This window comes from Balaenoptera physalus (assembly GCF_965194825.1).
Source record: "Balaenoptera physalus genome assembly, chromosome: 5".
Taxonomy (NCBI): Eukaryota; Metazoa; Chordata; class Mammalia; order Artiodactyla; family Balaenopteridae; genus Balaenoptera; species Balaenoptera physalus.
This window is the reverse complement of record NC_138884.1, coordinates 148,478,137-148,494,327: the sequence shown is the minus strand read 5'-3', so window position 1 is coordinate 148,494,327 and position 16,191 is coordinate 148,478,137. Positions and strand designations below refer to the sequence as shown.

At 60.1% G+C, this 16,191-nt stretch overlaps 1 protein-coding gene across 8 annotated transcripts in view; it reads left to right on the top strand.

Annotated features, from left to right (window-relative positions):
• Positions 1-16,191, top strand: part of RGS12 (regulator of G protein signaling 12) — a 122,877-nt gene that overhangs the window by 98,259 nt on the left and 8,427 nt on the right. For 2 of the 8 annotated variants that reach the window (XM_082462525.1, XM_082462524.1), the window contains exons 5-18: positions 2,470-2,639; positions 3,085-3,177; positions 3,899-4,042; positions 4,793-4,972; positions 5,310-5,463; positions 5,895-5,954; positions 7,243-7,319; positions 9,208-9,402; positions 9,777-9,850; positions 10,289-10,415; positions 12,284-12,380; positions 13,821-13,900; positions 14,245-14,398; positions 15,729-16,160. In XM_082462525.1, the coding sequence (XP_082318651.1) occupies positions 2,470-2,639; positions 3,085-3,177; positions 3,899-4,042; positions 4,793-4,972; positions 5,310-5,463; positions 5,895-5,954; positions 7,243-7,319; positions 9,208-9,402; positions 9,777-9,850; positions 10,289-10,415; positions 12,284-12,380; positions 13,821-13,900; positions 14,245-14,398; positions 15,729-16,160 (2,037 nt within the window). Of the gene's footprint in view, positions 1-2,469; positions 2,640-3,084; positions 3,178-3,898; positions 4,043-4,792; positions 4,973-5,309; positions 5,464-5,894; positions 5,955-7,242; positions 7,320-9,207; positions 9,403-9,776; positions 9,851-10,288; positions 10,432-12,283; positions 12,381-13,820; positions 13,901-14,244; positions 14,399-15,728; positions 16,161-16,191 lie in introns of those variants that run through there. The other 6 variants (XM_082462526.1, XM_082462529.1, XR_014263878.1 and 3 more) reach the window with 5 other exon arrangements.

Genomic DNA, 16,191 nt, shown 5'->3' with positions numbered 1-16,191 from the left:
CTGACGCTGGTTCGCAGCTCACATTCTCTTTGGCTCTGTGTGGGGGTCCCCGGGGCTGGGGGCGTCTTAAGCCCCCACTTAGTGACAGATCATACTCTTCCTCCACTTTGCTTTGGTTTATTGATCTTTTTTCTTATTGATGTGTAGGTGCTCTTAAATATAAAGAAAATTAGTCCTTCAGCTGTGTAATGTGTTACATGTATTTCCCATAGTTTATTTGTCTTTTGCCTTAGCTTACAGTGTTTTTTACATACAGAGATTTTATTTTATTTTTTTTGAGGCGTAGTTGACATACAACATTATGTTAGTTTCAGGTGTACAACATAATGTTTCAAAATTTGTATATATTGTGAAATGATTGCCACAGTGAGTCTAGCTAACTTCCCTCACCAGGCACAGCTGCAGAATTCTTTCTTGCGATGAGAACTTTCAAGATTTACTCTCTTAGCTCCTTTCACACGCGCGATGCAGCGTTGTTGCTTACACTCGCCGTGCCGTGCCCTCCATCCCCAAGACCTGTTTACCTTACGTCTGGACGTTTGTACCCTCTGACCCCTCCACCCACATTGCCCCCCACCATGCCCACTGCCTCTGGCACCACCCGTCTGCTCTCACACGCAGAGACTTCAAGTCTGTCTCTGACGGCTCTGGGCGGGAGCCTGCTGGATGTCCTCACTCAGGTATCTCGGAGAACTGTCCCGTGCTTTCTTCTAGTATTTCTCCGACTTCACTGTTTACGTTTAAATCTTTGGTCCGTGGGGCATTTATTCTAGTGCGTATTGCAAGACCCCCAACTTGGTCGCTCTCCAGCTGGTCACAGTTGACCCTGTAGCACGTGTATCGAGTGATCCGCTTGTGTCCTGTCCCAGTGGCGCATCTGCTTCTGCACCGGCATCGTTCAGGATGCAGGTGTGCGACGTATATCACGTTGGGTGGGGCTGGCCCTGCCTCCGTGCTTTGTTTTGTGTAGTTTTCCAGCATTTCGTGTTTAGTTTTCCACATGAACCTTTACACTCAGTTTGTCTGGTTCTAATAGAATGTGTATTGGAAAGTGTGTTGGGAGGAGAGGTTAATCTGGGGGGGATGGGTGTCTGTGGTGTTTGGTCCTTTGTTGCCCCGGTTACTGGACACAAATCATATGTGAAGACGTGGGGTCTTCCAGGACCCCAGCCCCAAGGAGAGAGAGGAGGAGAGTGTGAGTGTGTGCCTGCCTGTGAGCGTGTCAGGGTGTCTGTGTGAGCGTGTGCCTGCCTGTGAGTGTGTCAGGGTATGTGCGTGAGCGTGTGTGAGCGTGTGCCTACCTGTGAGTGTGTCAGGGTATGTGCGTGAGCGTGTGTGAGCGTGTGCCTGCCTCTGAGTGTGTCAGGGTGCATGTGTGAGCGTGTGCCTGCCTGTGAGCGTGTCAGGGTACGTGTGTGACCGTGTGCCTGCCTCTGAGTGTGTCAGGGTGCGTGTGTGAGCATGTGCCTGCCTGTGAGCGTGTCAGGGTGCGTGTGTGAGCGTGTGTGAGCGTGTGCCTGCCTCTGAGTGTGTCAGGGTGTGTGTGTGAGCGTGTGCCTACCTGTGAGTGTGTCAGGGTATGTGCGTGAGCGTGTGCCTACCTGTGAGTGTGTCAGGGTACGTGCATGAGCATATGTGAGCGTGCGCCTGCCTCTGAGTGTGTCAGGGTGCGTGTGTGAGCATGTGCCTGCCTGTGAGCATGTCAGGGTGCGTGTGTGAGCGTGTGTGAGCGTGTGCCTGCCTCTGAGTGTGTCAGGGTGCATGTGTGAGCGTGTGCCTGCCTGTGAGCGTGTCAGGGTGCATGCGTGAGCGTGTGTGAGCGTGTGCCTGCCTCTGAGTGTGTCAGGGTGCATGCGTGAGCATGTGCCTGCCTCTGAGTGTGTCAGGCTGCATGTGTGAGCATGTGCCTGCCTCTGAGTGTGTCAGCACGCATTGAGGAGTGGGTTTCCGGTCACATACACACAAAACCGAGAGCTGTTCTCGTGGGGAAGTTTTGTGTGTCGGAGTCTAAGCAGAGCAGTTCCAGGTGGTTCTGTGTACCCTGGTCCTCAGCTCCCTGCCTGGGCACTGCGGTGCACTTAGCGACAGTGCGCGTTTCTCCGGGTCCTGGGAACCCCACCGGTGCCCCTTTCTCTCTGCTCAGCCCGCCCGTCACCCAGCCCTGGCTCCTGGCCCGTCCCGACCTCAGGTGGACTCATTCGGAGCCCCTGCCGTGCCCGCGGCCAGGGCGGCCGCGACCTGTGACGAGCATCCTTGTCGGGTGTGCGCGTGCGTGGCCTCAGGAGGTGGGTTCGGTCTCGTTCCCACTCGGCCCAGTACCCAGGGTGCCCAGAACGATGTGGCCACGGTGAGGGCACTCGCCGCACTGTGTCGGCTGAACGCACCTCCTGTAGAAGACAGATGGTGAGGGCCCCGTGGGCAGGAGGGGGACAGGCCCGCAGGTGAGTGAGGTCTGTGCTGGCCCCGCAGAGCTGAACGGCGCCGACCTGAAGGACTGCGTGAGCAACCACAGCCTGAGCAGCAATGCCAGCCTCCCCAGCGTGCAGAGCTGCCGGCGCCTGCGTGAGCGGAGGGTTGCCAGCTGGGCCGTGTCCTTCGAGCGGCTTCTGCAGGACCCGCTCGGAGTTCGCTACTTTTCCGTGAGTCTGACGGGCAGCGGGCACCTCCTCCAGCCGGACCCCAGGGCAGGGCTGGGCAGGGCAGACGTCTCCTCCTCCTGCTCCTACCCCGGGCGCTCAGGCCCAGGGGTTGGAGGGAGCCTCTGTCTGCTGTGAGGGGCATCAGAGCTTCTTGTGAAGCCTTGGAAGCAGCTTCCTGCTAGCCACGCCAGCTGCTAGGAAGGGATGCTCAGCTCCGAGAAAGCAGCTGGGAAGGCCCAAGTGGTCCCAGTGAGGGCAGCTGTTACGTTTGCTCCCAGGTAAATTCTGGAGAGGCGCTTGGAACCCCTGGTTTCTGTGAAAGATGAAGATAAGAATAAAGTAGGAATAATGAAACAGAGCACAAGAGGAGGGAGGTCCCACCGCCACTCCTGACGTACCCTTTTCTGAGGATTGTGTGAAGGTTAATCTGTGGCGTTTTTCTTAGGATTTTCTAAGGAAGGAATTCAGTGAAGAGAACATTTTATTCTGGCAGGCCTGTGAATATTTTAATCATGTTCCCGCACACGACAAAAAAGAGGTAGGTTTCTTCAGGCTGGGAAGTGGGCGTGGTTAAAGGGCAGGGTGATCTGAGCGTAGGTTCACACATAGTGCAGTTTGAAAAGTCCGTGTAAAAATATTTTCACACGATTAAAAAAAATTCTTTTTCAGAATGTTTCTTAATATATATGATATTTAATTTTGCCTAAACATAGCTTGCATAAATGGCCCTAAAACTTTCAGCACATGTGCTGCCACTCCGCGTGTGGAAGGGGATTTAAGAGAAAATCCTGGGCGGAAGAGCGTCCTGAGGATGGCCGCCCGTACAGCCGCCCTTGCAGGCTGCGTGGGGGCAGCTGAGCCCCCGCTGGCGTGGCTGCTGAGCCGCGGCGTGACCTGCCCGGAGGCAGCCTGTGCCCCTCCCTCAGAGGGGGCCTCTTCTCGGCTCCTCACGCTCCGTGCTGCCCGGAGCTCCCTCCCCCTTTGGCGAGACCACACCATGTGACGCCACCCGCGCTGCCCGCACCCGGATGCCCCGTGGCAGCCGCACAGCCCCGGTCTTTGGAACATTCAGATTGCGCTTTGACAGAATTCGGAGAGGAGCTGATTTATTGAAAAGTTTCATACTGGCTGGTACTGTTAGTTAGTATCCAAGCAAGAAATATTTACTAGGCCCCAAGAAAATGTGTCTCCATTGCCTGGACGCGTGTCAGAAAACACGTGTGTGGTCTGCATGTCCCACTCACGCGCTGTCCCGTCAGCTCTCCTACAGGGCCCGCGAGATCTTCAATAAGTTCCTGAGCAGCAAAGCCACCACGCCGGTCAACATCGACAGCCAGGCCCAGCTGGCGGACGACATCCTCAGCGCCCCGCACCCCGACATGTTCAAGGAGCAGCAGCTCCAGGTGACAGCCCGGGGCGCGGGCAGAGGACTCGGGTCCCGGAGAGCAGCCCCCGCAGGCACCAGGCTGCGAGGAGAGTGCCGGGGGGACCCCCACCCCTACCCTGCCCCACCCCGCCCCCTGGGCTCCATCTCAGAGCCGGGGTTCAGCAGGGCCCTGGAGCAGGACGTCCCCACCACGGCGTTCCTGACTCTTGACGCTCTCCCTTGTGCATCTGTGTGTGATCACAGGTTCATGGACGGTGATATACATAGACATGGATAGATGTTTGGATTTTTTTCAGTTTTAGGACATCACTGTGATGAAAAGTGTGCATTAGACTTAATGTTTTTTAGAGCACATGTCCACTGGCCTTAGCAGAGGTTACTTATGTTACTGAGTCATATGAATGAGGTTTAAAAAAATGGAGGAAGGTATTTTCAAGTCAGGTCTCACTTCCTTTAGGTTTCCAGGTGCCTTTGATTTCATTCTTATTTAACAAAGTAAAGATTCTCCAAGATTGCACCTTGGCTGTCCTGAGGCCACTCAGACGCTGGCTTTACGTGGGTTGTTGGAACTGGCTGATCGTAAGCGCGGCCACCGATCAGACATAAAGTGTGATCAGACATAAAGGAGCCTGGGCAACGACTCCAGGGGCGATGAGGGGCTTTGGGAACAGGCCCTGCTGCGCGTGCGGCCAGGCGCCGCCCCGCACCTTCAGGGCCAAGTGTCCAGTTCCGTGTGTCACTGGACAGCGCTGTGTTTCCTCGGCAGATCTTCAACCTGATGAAGTTCGACAGCTACACTCGCTTTCTGAAATCCCCGTTGTACCAAGAGTGCATCCTGGCGGAGGTGGAGGGCCGCCCGCTGCCCGACGGGCAGCAGGTCCCCAGCAGCCCCACATCCAAGCACAGCGTCAGCTCCGACCACTCCAACACGTCCACACCAAAGAAGGTGCCCGTCCCGGCCGCGCTGGCCCCCCAGATGAAAGCTGTTCTGCAGAGATGACAGCAGACGCCCCTGTTGGCTTATCCCCTCACCCGCAGGGAATGCAAGGCCCTCTTAGCACTCGTACCTCCCATGCGTCTTGTCTGAGGCTCTGGTCGGGGCGGGGGGCTCCAACTGCCATTTCTGGAGAGGCTGGCGGGGCTGTGCCTCTGGCCTTGAGGGACCTGGACCCTCCTGCGGAGCACCTGTCTTGGCAGCCTGCTCCAGCTCCCTTTCCCATGCACTTCATGTGATATTAAATTACCTTCACACTGTTTTAACAACGTTTTCCATTTGATGGCAGTTGAGTGGAATATCGAAATCGGGACGGTCCCTGAATGAAGAGTTGGGGGACGAGGACAGTGAGAAGAAACGAAAAGGAGCGTTTTTCTCTTGGTCAAGGACCAGGAGCACCGGGCGGTCCCAGAAGAAGAAGGACCAAGGCGACCGTCCAAACGGTTCGTGGTTTGTCGTGTGCAGGTGGGGGAGGGAGGGGGGCGAGGCCCTCTCAGGGATGAATGAGGAAGTGTGGGCTGTGCTTGTGAGGTGGCCCTTTGGGGCGGCCTGACTGGGAAAGCAGGGGGGCTCTAGGGCCCTCTGAGAGGGGGCATGGTGCATTCTAAGCCCCAGGCTAGGGCGCCCCACAGGCACCACCCTCTTCTTGCTTGAGCAGTAGTGGGTGCTCTTGGTAGAAAATTTGGAAAATACAACCAAGTGAAAAGCAGAATATACAGGTGTCCTGCCCTCTGTCCACCCAGGCAGCCTCTTGCTTTTCTGCCGTGTGCAGAGAGGTACACGAGCTTTTGTAATTTCTTTAAGGAAATGTGACACCATAGTTTGGGGACCAAGCATTTTCAAAATTGTAATTTCATTATTGTAAATTTTAAAGGTTGCCATCCTAGATCTTCTCTGCCTTGGTTTCTTTCTTGGATGTGGCTGAGAAGACAGTGTGAGAGGGACAGGGACGGGGCTGGGACGTGCCGGGAGGGGGCTGGGTGGAGGGGTAGAAGCCTGGGCCGCGGGCCGGGGCAGAGAAGGGCGGGGCGCACGCTGGGCGCCGGAAGCACGCGCGGGAGGGTTTGGCGGCCTTTTCTTCTCCACAGACTGTCAGGAAAGGGGTTATTTTCCGGGAAGTAACCTGCAGGCTCCAGACCTGGCCCCAAGTTTAGGTTGGGTGGCTTATGGAGGGAGCTTGGACAGGGAGCCCCTGAGGGAGGTGGTGCCTGTGCTGTGCCAGGCGCTTCAGAGGGTTTATCTCCTGCTTCGAGCCGGCCGCAGGCAGCGCTCACGCCCGCTTTGCAGAGGGCAGTGTAGGGAGACTGTGGGCTTCTGCGGTGCCCTGAGGCTCCGGGGCCCTGCCTGGGGCGGCCGGTACAGCTGTTCTTCCACAAGGAAGGGCAGCCGGAGCTGGGGGTGGGAGCGGTGTCGTCCGTGCGGCCAGGGACCCCCGAGGGCCGGAGATGGGGGAGTGCCTGCCTCTCTAGGTCTGTGTCCCCACGCGGGACCCCAGGAGACTGGGGTCCCCATACCCGGCACATCTTTAGAGAGCCACCCAGAAAGGCCCTAAGTCCTGACTCTAGGACGCTCCCCAGGCATCCTGACTCTCTCGCCTGGCAGTCCGTTGCTTTTGGCAGATGGGTCAGTGGGACCTGGGGGCCTCCGTGTAATCAGGCCCCCTGCTCCACCCGCAGGCCCCGGCACAGCGGCATGATCGGGGCCCTAGGCCCTGTGTTTTTAAAGGTCCTTTCTGTGTCAGAGTTCTCGCGATTTTTAGATGACAGTTAGCTCAGTCAGTGACCTCGGGTGGCGCGATTGTCAGGACTTTACAGGAAGACGGGACGTGAGCCGTTGGTAAAAGATGCCGTAACGGGCTGGCACGTGAAGCCACATGTTGAGATAACAATTCCAGATTAAATGAAGGGCAGGGAGGCCCTGCACTTGCTTGCGTTTTGACCTGCAACGAGGCAGCAGGAGCCGGGGGGCCGCGCGGGCGCCAGCAGAGCAGAGCGCGGGCTGGGCGGGGGCTCCCGGCTCCGGCTGTGTGCCGGGGGCGAGGCTGCGCCGCCGAAGGGCCTCCGAGCCTGGCTCCCGTCCTTCGAGTGTGTCTGTTCAGCCTAAAGGAGGTGTGGGGCTGTGGGGGACATGACCACCCTCGGGGGGTTTCTGCATTTCTGCATTAAGCGAGCAAGCGTGAAGCTGGTGCTGTTGGGTGTTCTGAGTCCCTGTGTCCCCTCCAGACCCCCTGCACACCAACGGAGGCCTGGGCCGCCGGGAGTCGCAGGGCTCCATGTCCTCGGCCGGGAGCCTGGACCTGGTGAGTCCCCGCGAAGCCGTGTCCCTCGTAAAGGAGCTGTTGGATGGATGGGGAGGGCACCCCTTGAGCACTAGGAATATCTCTGGGTTTATTTCTGGGACCTTTTGTTCCCGTTCAGGCACGTTTCTCTGGACGCCCACGGGAGCGGGCAGGTGCTCCTCTTGGTCTCGGCACCTGCACGTCCCGTGAACTCAGACACCCCCGTGTCTCTGCCTGTGCGCTGGGGGCTGTGCCGGCGGGGCTCTTCCCCGCCGGGCCCTGCTGCGGGCCGGGGGCCCGGGTCCTGCCTGGCCCTGCGCTCTCTCCTCATGCCCCGCTGAGTTGCTTGTCTGGCCCAGTTTCCAGTTAGGTGGAGGAGGCACTGGGCTGACCTGCTAGCTGGTTAGCTGTCGTCTGATAGCAATTTTGGAAAACCCTATTGTTGCCGGCCTCCTAGTCGCTTGAGATGGTCAGGCAGTAGTGAGTGTAGAATGTCATTTCTTCTTCAGTTATAACAATACCAGTTAGAGCCGTGAGGGTGGACCATGCACCAGTCAGCTATTGCTGCCTGACAAACCATCCCAAAACCCAGTGGCTTAAGACAAAGATCATTTATTATTGCCCGTGCGTCTGTGGGAAGGGCATATTTGGGGCCATTTTGCAATCAGTCTGCCACCTGCAAACTAGTTTTCTGAAGTAATATTTGGGAGAAAGAGATTTTCAGACCCTCGGGGACAGAGGGGTAAGGAAGTGACAACCAGGGCAAGTCGGGCATTAGAAGGAGGCATGCGGGGAGCTGTCTGTAGCCAGGAAGCGGTGCTGTAACTCAGGGACCCAGAGGTCTGCCACGGGGAGCGTGGCCGTGGGCTGGCCCCTGGTCCGGCTCCTGCCCCAAGCACGTCGGAGCCCTGCTCCGAGCAGTGGGGAGGGGCCACCTCCCCGCTCTTGCCTAGTCCAGCCACAGCGCAGACATCACGTCGCAGGTGCTGCTGTTCTGGAAGGCTCGCTTCCCCATCCTGCAGGCGTGTCCCCCGCCACAGGGCCTGGCAGTGGGACAGGTGGGCGGGGCCACATCCCCCGCGCCGGGCAGAGGTGGTGGGCGTTCTCTGGGCAGAAGGCACCCCAGGCTGCAGGCTGCCTGCAGGGCGCACCCCCGGCAGCCCCGCGGAGGAAGGAGCTGAGACTCCCCCGTGCCCCTCACACCTGGTCTCCCCGCGCCCGCTCCTCGTGAACTGGGGCCAGGGTCTGAGGGGCCTCACACCCTCAGGTGTGTGCCGCTGCCTCTGAGCCTTGGCCCGGCCGTCCCGCCCCCTCTCCCAGCCTCTTCCCTCCGGCCCACCTGCTGTCTGTCCGTCCATTCCTCTCGGAAAGGCCTTGGGCCTGCGAGGTCGGGCAGAAAGAGCCAGAAAGGTGACCAGAAGCAGCAGAGGTTGCCTGCTTTGTTCGTCCCCAGCTCCTAGGCTGAGAGACGGGCGAGGCAGCTCCTGGTCCCTAGATGGCCTCAGTGGGCTCTGCAGGGTGACTCCATGTGCTTCCGGGTCAGGAAGGCCAAGACTGGACCCCTGAAAACAAAAGTGGGAAGGCCCATCCTATTCTAGTAGGAAAGCTAGTTAGCATGGCCCTTGTAAAAGTTTAGACTCAGAGGTTGGAGGCTGGGACGGTAAGGACGGTGTCTGTAGTTGAGAGGGGGTGGCTCTCTCTGTTAACTAGCAGCCCCACAACTTAGCGGCCGTGTGCGCACAGCGCACTGTACCTCTATCGGGACGTGTTTGCATTGTGGAGCTGGGTGTGCACAGGGAGCCGCACTGCTGGGCCCCCCAGGCGTGTGCAAGCTACGATGGCCCTTCCCCGGGGCCTCCCTGCACTTTCCCTGACACTGCGCCCGCCCCCGTGTCTCCCTGCCCCCCAGCCAGAGGCCTGCAGGACCCTGGCGCCCGAGAAGGACAAAGCCGCCAAGCACTGCAGCATCCAGCTCCCCGACGGGACGGCCTGCGTGGTGCTCGTCAGGACGGGGCTCTCCATCAAGGAAGTCCTGGCCGGGCTCTGCGAGCGACATGGCATCAACGGGGCTGCCGTGGACCTCTTCCTGGTGGGCGGGGACAAGGTACAGGGCTGCGGAGACCGAGGGCCTTTCCTTTGGGGGCGTCTGCCCTGTGGGAGATCCTGCCGATAGGGGAGCCGGCCAATCTGCGTGTGTTTACCTAAACGTGCGGGTTCCCTGCCGCCTTGGCCTGTGTTGGGCCTCGCGGCCGACTCTGCTCTGTGCTCCTTGTCTGAACCGTGTGTGTGACGGAGGTGGGTCCTGAGAGCTCAGTCTCGCTGCACAGAACCCTCTGCGGGCTCACAGCAGCCGGTCAGAGAGCTGAGGCCTTCCCTCCAGCTGTGGTGGGCTGCGTTTGAAGCTGCACTTTGCTTCGTGCAGCTGTGCGCCCTGGCTCCCACTGATGCCCGTCTCTCTTCCTTTCGTGTGTTCCGTAGCCTCTGGTGCTGCATCAGGACAGTAGCATCTTGGAGTCTAGGGACCTGCGCCTAGAAAAACGCACTTTATTTCGGTAAGAGAAATGCAATTGCCATTTTCATGAGGTTTCCAGAGCCACAGGCTGTTTCTGACCACTTGCCCCGCTGGCCTCCGCTCTGCTGGGAGTGCCGACACCCCCGCTGCGAGCTCAGAGGGGCAGCCGCACGTGGCCCCAGGCACCCCAGGGGCCAGAGGGTCACGCTCCCCGCCTGCCGGCGACCACGGCAGGGCTGCACCCGGGGCAGGGTCGACCCGTGGGGAGGGGCCGCTCCTTGTCGGGTGTGACAGTCCTGGCTCAGCCCTGTGAGACCCTAAAGAGGCCCCCCTGTGGGCTCTCTTCTCGTGCAGAACCTGGGGCTGCCTTGGTGATCCCCGTGGGTGCCACGCTGCTCTGCTCTTGAGACGGAACGTCCACGTGACAGTTGCCGTGTACTTGTGGCAAACGTGCTCCTGTTTCTCCCCCTCTAACCAGGCTGGATCTGGTGCCGATTAACCGGTCTGTGGGACTCAAGGCCAAGCCCAGCAAGCCAGTCACGGAGGTGCTGCGGCCCGTGGCGGCCAAGTATGGCCTGCGCCTGAGCGAGCTGGTGGCCCGGCTGGTGAGTGACCAGGCTGGTGAGTGACACGGGGCTCCTGGGCCCCCGAGCCGCCCGCAAGCTCAGCGCTGCCTGCTGGGGCCCAGCTTGCCCCTGTTGTCCGTGAAGCGAGCTGTGGCTGGTGTAACGGGAGGACGCCGTGGGGCCGACCCAGCGCCTGTGTGCAGCTTCTCCACCCAGCAGGCCCTGGGGAGGACGTGGCCGCTGCCCTCTGGTTTCCCACCCTTTGGTGGAAATGCTTGCTGCTTATTCGTACCGTGGTTGTGCCCTCTGGGGTTTGGGTTGGTATTTGAGATTTGGGGGTTTTGGCCCAGGGAAACAAATGAAAACCTTGCAGCCTCCCGCCGTTTGCAAATCTGATCAGATGACGGCACGCGCTGGCGTGCGTTACCCGATCTGCACCAGCCTGTCGGGCATCCGCTGCTTGGCTGTCCAGCTTCCCACAGGCCGTGGGTCTGGCAGCTCTCTCTGGCGTTTCCGCGCCGGGCCGTCGGGTTCCTCCGTGAATGGGTGAAGGCAAATGAGAGCAGAGCCCCCGCCGTTGTAGCCGGAGGGCGGTCCCGCACCGCCACACGTTTGCTTTGAAATGCGGTGACTTACGACCCATTGGCCTGTGTTCTCCTTTCTTTAGAAAATATACTTTATCAGAGCTACGATTTCAAGTATTTTTAGGATTTTTATTTTCTCTGAAACGGGCTCCATAATTGTTCAAGACTTTGACGTGAACGAGAGGACCAGTTAAATTGTTTTCAGACTTCCCGAGGGTAACCCGAAGGCCTCCGCCCAGCACACTGCGGGGTGGGGGTGCCGTCCTGGAGTCTAGAATATGCCGAATGGAGAGGGACGTGGCCTGGGTTCCATGTGGTCTCCCTGCTCGTACTCTGTTGAGATCCTAAGCGATCCTTAGTCCCCGTGCCTGTTTCCCCATCTGTAAAGTGGGGTGAGTCACGGAAGCATGCTCGTGGGGTCGCTGGGGGGCTTCAGTCCCAAAGGGCTGGCCAGTGGTTGGGGCTCCTTCCCCGCTGGGCTGCTGAGGCCTGACTGGGAAGAGTGGTCCAGCTGCCTCAGGGCTCGGGGCCGGGAGAGTCGGGCAGGGTGGTACGGGGAGTCCTGTGGATGGGCTGTGAGGATGTGGCTTTCCTTGGACCCTCCTCCTGACCCTCCTTAGTGAACTGTGGGCCGCGAAGTCGTGAGCCAGGCACGACCCTGCTAGCCTTGGTCCGTTCCCCACTCGGCTGGAGCTCTGTCTGCGCGTTTGGTAGCTTAGCAATTTAAGAGCCAGACTACAAGTTCAGATTGTTTTTTTGACAGAGGATGTGGGACTTGAACAGCAAGCTAGTCTCCCCAGGAGAGAAGGGCAGGATCCCGGGCCTCAGACGCGCCTGCTTCCTGCCCACAGGGAGGCATCTCCCCGCTACTCCCACGCCTCCTAGTGCATTGGGGACCAGTGAGGTGGGCTTGAGGTCCCCTCCTCCAGGTTGGAGGTAATGCTGAGACTTAGGCCAGCTTGACTTAACGCCTAAAAGCACCAAACTTGTGGACGCAGATGGTAGCGGCGCCCACCAAGTGCTCCTCCACCCCCGGGTCTTCAACTCGGCCCAGTGTTGCCAGCAGCCATCACTTGGGTGACAGCCCTGTCAGGCGATCTCCTCCCGGCGCCTGCGTTCTGGGCAGGCCCGCTGGCGCTTGGGATCCTGGTTATTGCACGTCAGGTGTCTGCGGCTGGCCCTGCCGAGGTGACAGGACCTGGGGTCACCTGGCGTGTGACTCCATCAAGCCTGGGATGGTCCTGCTGGCAGATGGACCACACGCAGTTGTTCCGGAAAGCTCCAGCCTGGGTGAGCCGCTGATTGCGCCATCTCTGCCTCTAGAGTGGAGAGAAGGAGCCCCTGGACCTCGGAGCCCCCATCTCGAGTCTGGACGGACAGCGGGTCATCTTGGAGGAGAAGGACCCCTCCCGAGGGAAAGGTGAGCCGGATGACGCTTCCCTGGTCCTTCCGCCTCCTGGGTCCCTGAGCTCGGCCCCCTGAAGGCTCCCAGCCCTGCTGCCCTGCGGTCTCAGAGTGACACTGCAGATGGCCTCACTTGGGTTTAGGGTCTCACGGGGCCCGGCGACCCCCTGCCATGGCCGAGTCCAGCCGTGGCTGGGCGTCTGTCTGGGGGCAGGAGACCCCGGGACCAGGAGCACGAGGGCCTCTCGCTGGGACCCCTGCATGTCTTCTCTGCCGTAAGAAGGGGCGGCAGGCCCTGCGAACGCCCTGCGGTCGCTCTGAGGGTCCAGCATGCCCTGGAAAGTGCTCTCTTCCTGGGAGGCCTCCCTATCCCTGTGCACAAGGGACCTGGGACCCTGGGGCGTTGCTGCCCCATGTCGGCCCAGCAGTGGCTGAGGTGGGGGGCTGGGGCCCCCTGTGCCCAGTGCACAAGGAATCGGTGGTTTACAGGGCCCTTTCCCATACGCTGCCTCAGCCCCGCAGCCCTGCCCTGGGGACGGGGACCTGCACTCCCAGGTGGGGGCAGCGGAGGCGTGCCTCCTGGAGAGAGCCTTCTGGAGTCTACTGAACAGGGCGAGGAGGTGGCCGTGTCAGGAGCCGCCCCCTCCCTTCCCCGGGCTGGCTCAGCTCTGAAATGGGCTACCGATCACTCGTTTCCATCCCCAAGGGTGACCCGGGCTGCGGTCGCCCTTCTGCCCTCGGGCTCCAGTGCCTGCCCCTGGTCCCCCTGTGGGCCCATCTGGGTTCTAGAGAATGCTGTGTGCGCTTCTCCTGCGCGGTAACTGGCCTCAGGGGGCGAGCGGCCTGAGCGGGGCCCGGGTGCTCAGGACCTCCCTCCAGGGTCTGATAAGGTCGGACCTCCCGGCCGGCTTGTGCACAGGTGAGTCTGAAGGCACAGCTGCGGGCAGGTGCGTGCAGTGTGTTTGGGACGCTGCTCACAGGCAGGAGGGCTGGGACCCCGCCAGCCCATCCTGGGCCAGGGAGGTGGTCTGTGGACCACGAGGGCCAGCAGGGGCCAGCCTGCAGCCCTGACTTGGGGCAATGGCCGTATTTGAAAATACATAATAAATGTGAGACTCTCCTACTTTCTAAAGACGTTCGTGCCAAATACTACCCGAAAGGCGCTTTCACTCAGCACGGGACCGCAGAGTCCCAGTAGACACAGTCAGCCTCGAGCCTTCTCCCCGTCGCCCTCATGCACACCTCGCCCAGACGCGGCGGGCGGAGGAGGCTGGTCCTCTGTCCCTTGACCCCGCAAGGGTGCTCAGGCCTGAATGCGCATGTAGATAAGGGGCCTCTGATACCTTTGGCTTCTGTACAGCTTTGATCTCAAAGACGTATGAACGTGATTATGTTAAATGTTGAGATGGATTTGCAATTCACTGCAGTTTTGTAAAGCTTATGTCACTATGTTCAGCGTCCACAGATAAACAGAAAAGTGTGCCCATCAAACAGAGCGCAGCTGTAAATGCCAGCTCCAGAAATCACTCGGCTACGGTAATTCCCCTCCTCACCCCGCCTCGCTCCTCGCCTGCAAAGCTCAGGGGCAGGCGCCCCCAGCGGCTCTCTGCCCTGGTTGGGCCTGCACCCTGGGTTGGGGGGGTCTTCTTAGGGTCCCTTTGTGGTGCCTGCTCCCACTAGCCTGGGAATCGCTGGGTGGGTGGGTGTGCCTTACGTGCTATTCTTTTGGAATCTTTATCATTGCGATTGATGTTTCTGCAACGCATGTGAAGTCCAAATCAATGCAATCTGTGTTTCAAAGACCCTTTTTATATAACTGATGAACTGTGTTGTCATGTGTCTGAAATGTGAGTGGAACTTTGACTTTCCTTCTGACGCAGGGAGAGGAAAGAACACTAGGCAAGTCTAATTCTATTAAAATTAAAGGAGAAAATGGAAAGAATGCTAGGGATCCCCGGCTTTCAAAGAGAGAAGACTCTATTGCAAAGATTGGGAAAAAAAAATATCAGAAAATTAATTTGGACGAAGCAGAGGGTATGTGTACTTTTTAAAACTTCCACGTTTTTCGTGAATGCAATGTCAGTTTTCCAGTCCAGTCACTAGAAGCTTCTCTGAGTTACTGACATTGGGGTGGCCGTGACCCGTCACACTGAGCACTCGCCCCTGTGTCTGTCTGCAGCTGTCGGTGTAACTCTACTAAAGCCCCAGTTTTCAGACCGAGAGCCGGGCCCTAGGAGTCAGGGAGCCCCCATGTGGGGCTGCAGCAGGCGGTCTCTGTCCCCCCTCACAGCCGGGTCCCGGCTCAGAGGGGGGCTCGGGACTAGGGTCCACGTCCCTGAGGGTCCTTGCCAGGAGGAGGCCGGTGGGAGGGCCCGGGCCTCGCTGGCCTCCGCTGTCGGGGCCCTGAGGAAAGGCTGTGCGTTCGGCCATGGGGGCCGGATGCCCGAGCCGCCCCCGGGCCTGCAGGACAGAAGAAGGATGGCATGAGAGATGGAGAGGAGGCGTGGGGGACTTCCTTTTCTTCCGAAAGCTCGTGACAGAGAGACGCTCTAGGAGCTGTTCTGCGCCCTGAGCTGTAACCCGGGGAGCACTTCCTGGGCAGGTCAGGTGGGCTAGTCACAGCTCCCCGTGGCGTCCGGCCACGTGCCAGAGTAAAACACACGCCCGCTCTGAAGTTCTCGCGTTTCTGAGCGCCGTTAAGATTTGAGCTTTTAAGCTCCTTGCTGGTCAGAAGCTCAGAGTGTAACTTAAGCCTCGAGAAGGCTCAGTGTAGACACCATCTATTTTGGATGGTGAACTCGAGTTACAACTGAGAATCCACCCAGGTAAGAAAAAGAAGAGCTCTGGGGAGCCAGCCAAGAAGCTGGACGTCCCCGGCAGGGCGGAGGTGCCGGGAGGGCGCGGCCTGGGGGACTGTGGAGCTCCCGGGGCGGGGTGCGTGGCGGGGAGAGGGGTCGAGGGCGGGGCGCTGCTCACAGGCCCCATCAGGACCGCCCTCTGCCCCGGGTGGTGCCCCCGAGAGGCCTCCCACACACGGCTCTAGGCTGGTTCCCCAGCTCCGGGCGCAGGGGTTCCTGGCCGTGTCAGGCCGTGGTGCCTGGTCAACGGCCTCCCTCCTGCTCAGGAGGTGGCATCAAACGTGGGCGGAGCGCAGACATGGGCCGCGGGCGCGGCGGCCCGGAGCCGGTCCAGGGAGGAGCGGAGCTGTCTGCGTGGCCCGCGGCCTCCCTGTGGCTGTGCCGGTGGGAACAGGAGGAAGGGGGAGGGCCTGGGGCAGCGGGACAGGGCTTTGCAGACGCGCTTGCTGTGCGTGCCGGAGGGTAGACGCGCTAACACTTGGTCAACGTGGGTTTTCTTCCAACAGAGTTTTTTGAGCTCATTTCCAAAGCGCAGAGCAACAGGGCAGACGACCAGCGCGGGCTGCTGAGGAAGGAGGACCTGGTGCTGCCCGAGTTCCTGCGTCTGCCGCCTGGCCCCCCGGGGCTCGCCCTCTCCCCGTCGGCCGCCCCCAAGGCCTTCTGCACGAGACCCGCGACAGGCCACGGCGAGGAGAGCGCTCCCCGGCCCTGCGAGAGCCCGGCCACCAGCCCTGGCTCGGCCGACAGCCCGCCTCTCTGCGCCCCCGGGACCCCCAGCCCCCCGGGGCAGGCGGTGGAGGCCAGGGGCGTCCAGACCGTGGAGGGCGAGCACGGGGCCGACCTGACGCTCACGGGGGAGGGGCACATCAGCAGCCCGAGCAGCACGTTCCTGCCGCCGCCCCCCACCCCGCCGGGCTCGGCCGCGCCTCCGAGACCAGGTACCTCTGGGCGTGACGCCCCTGCTCCTCT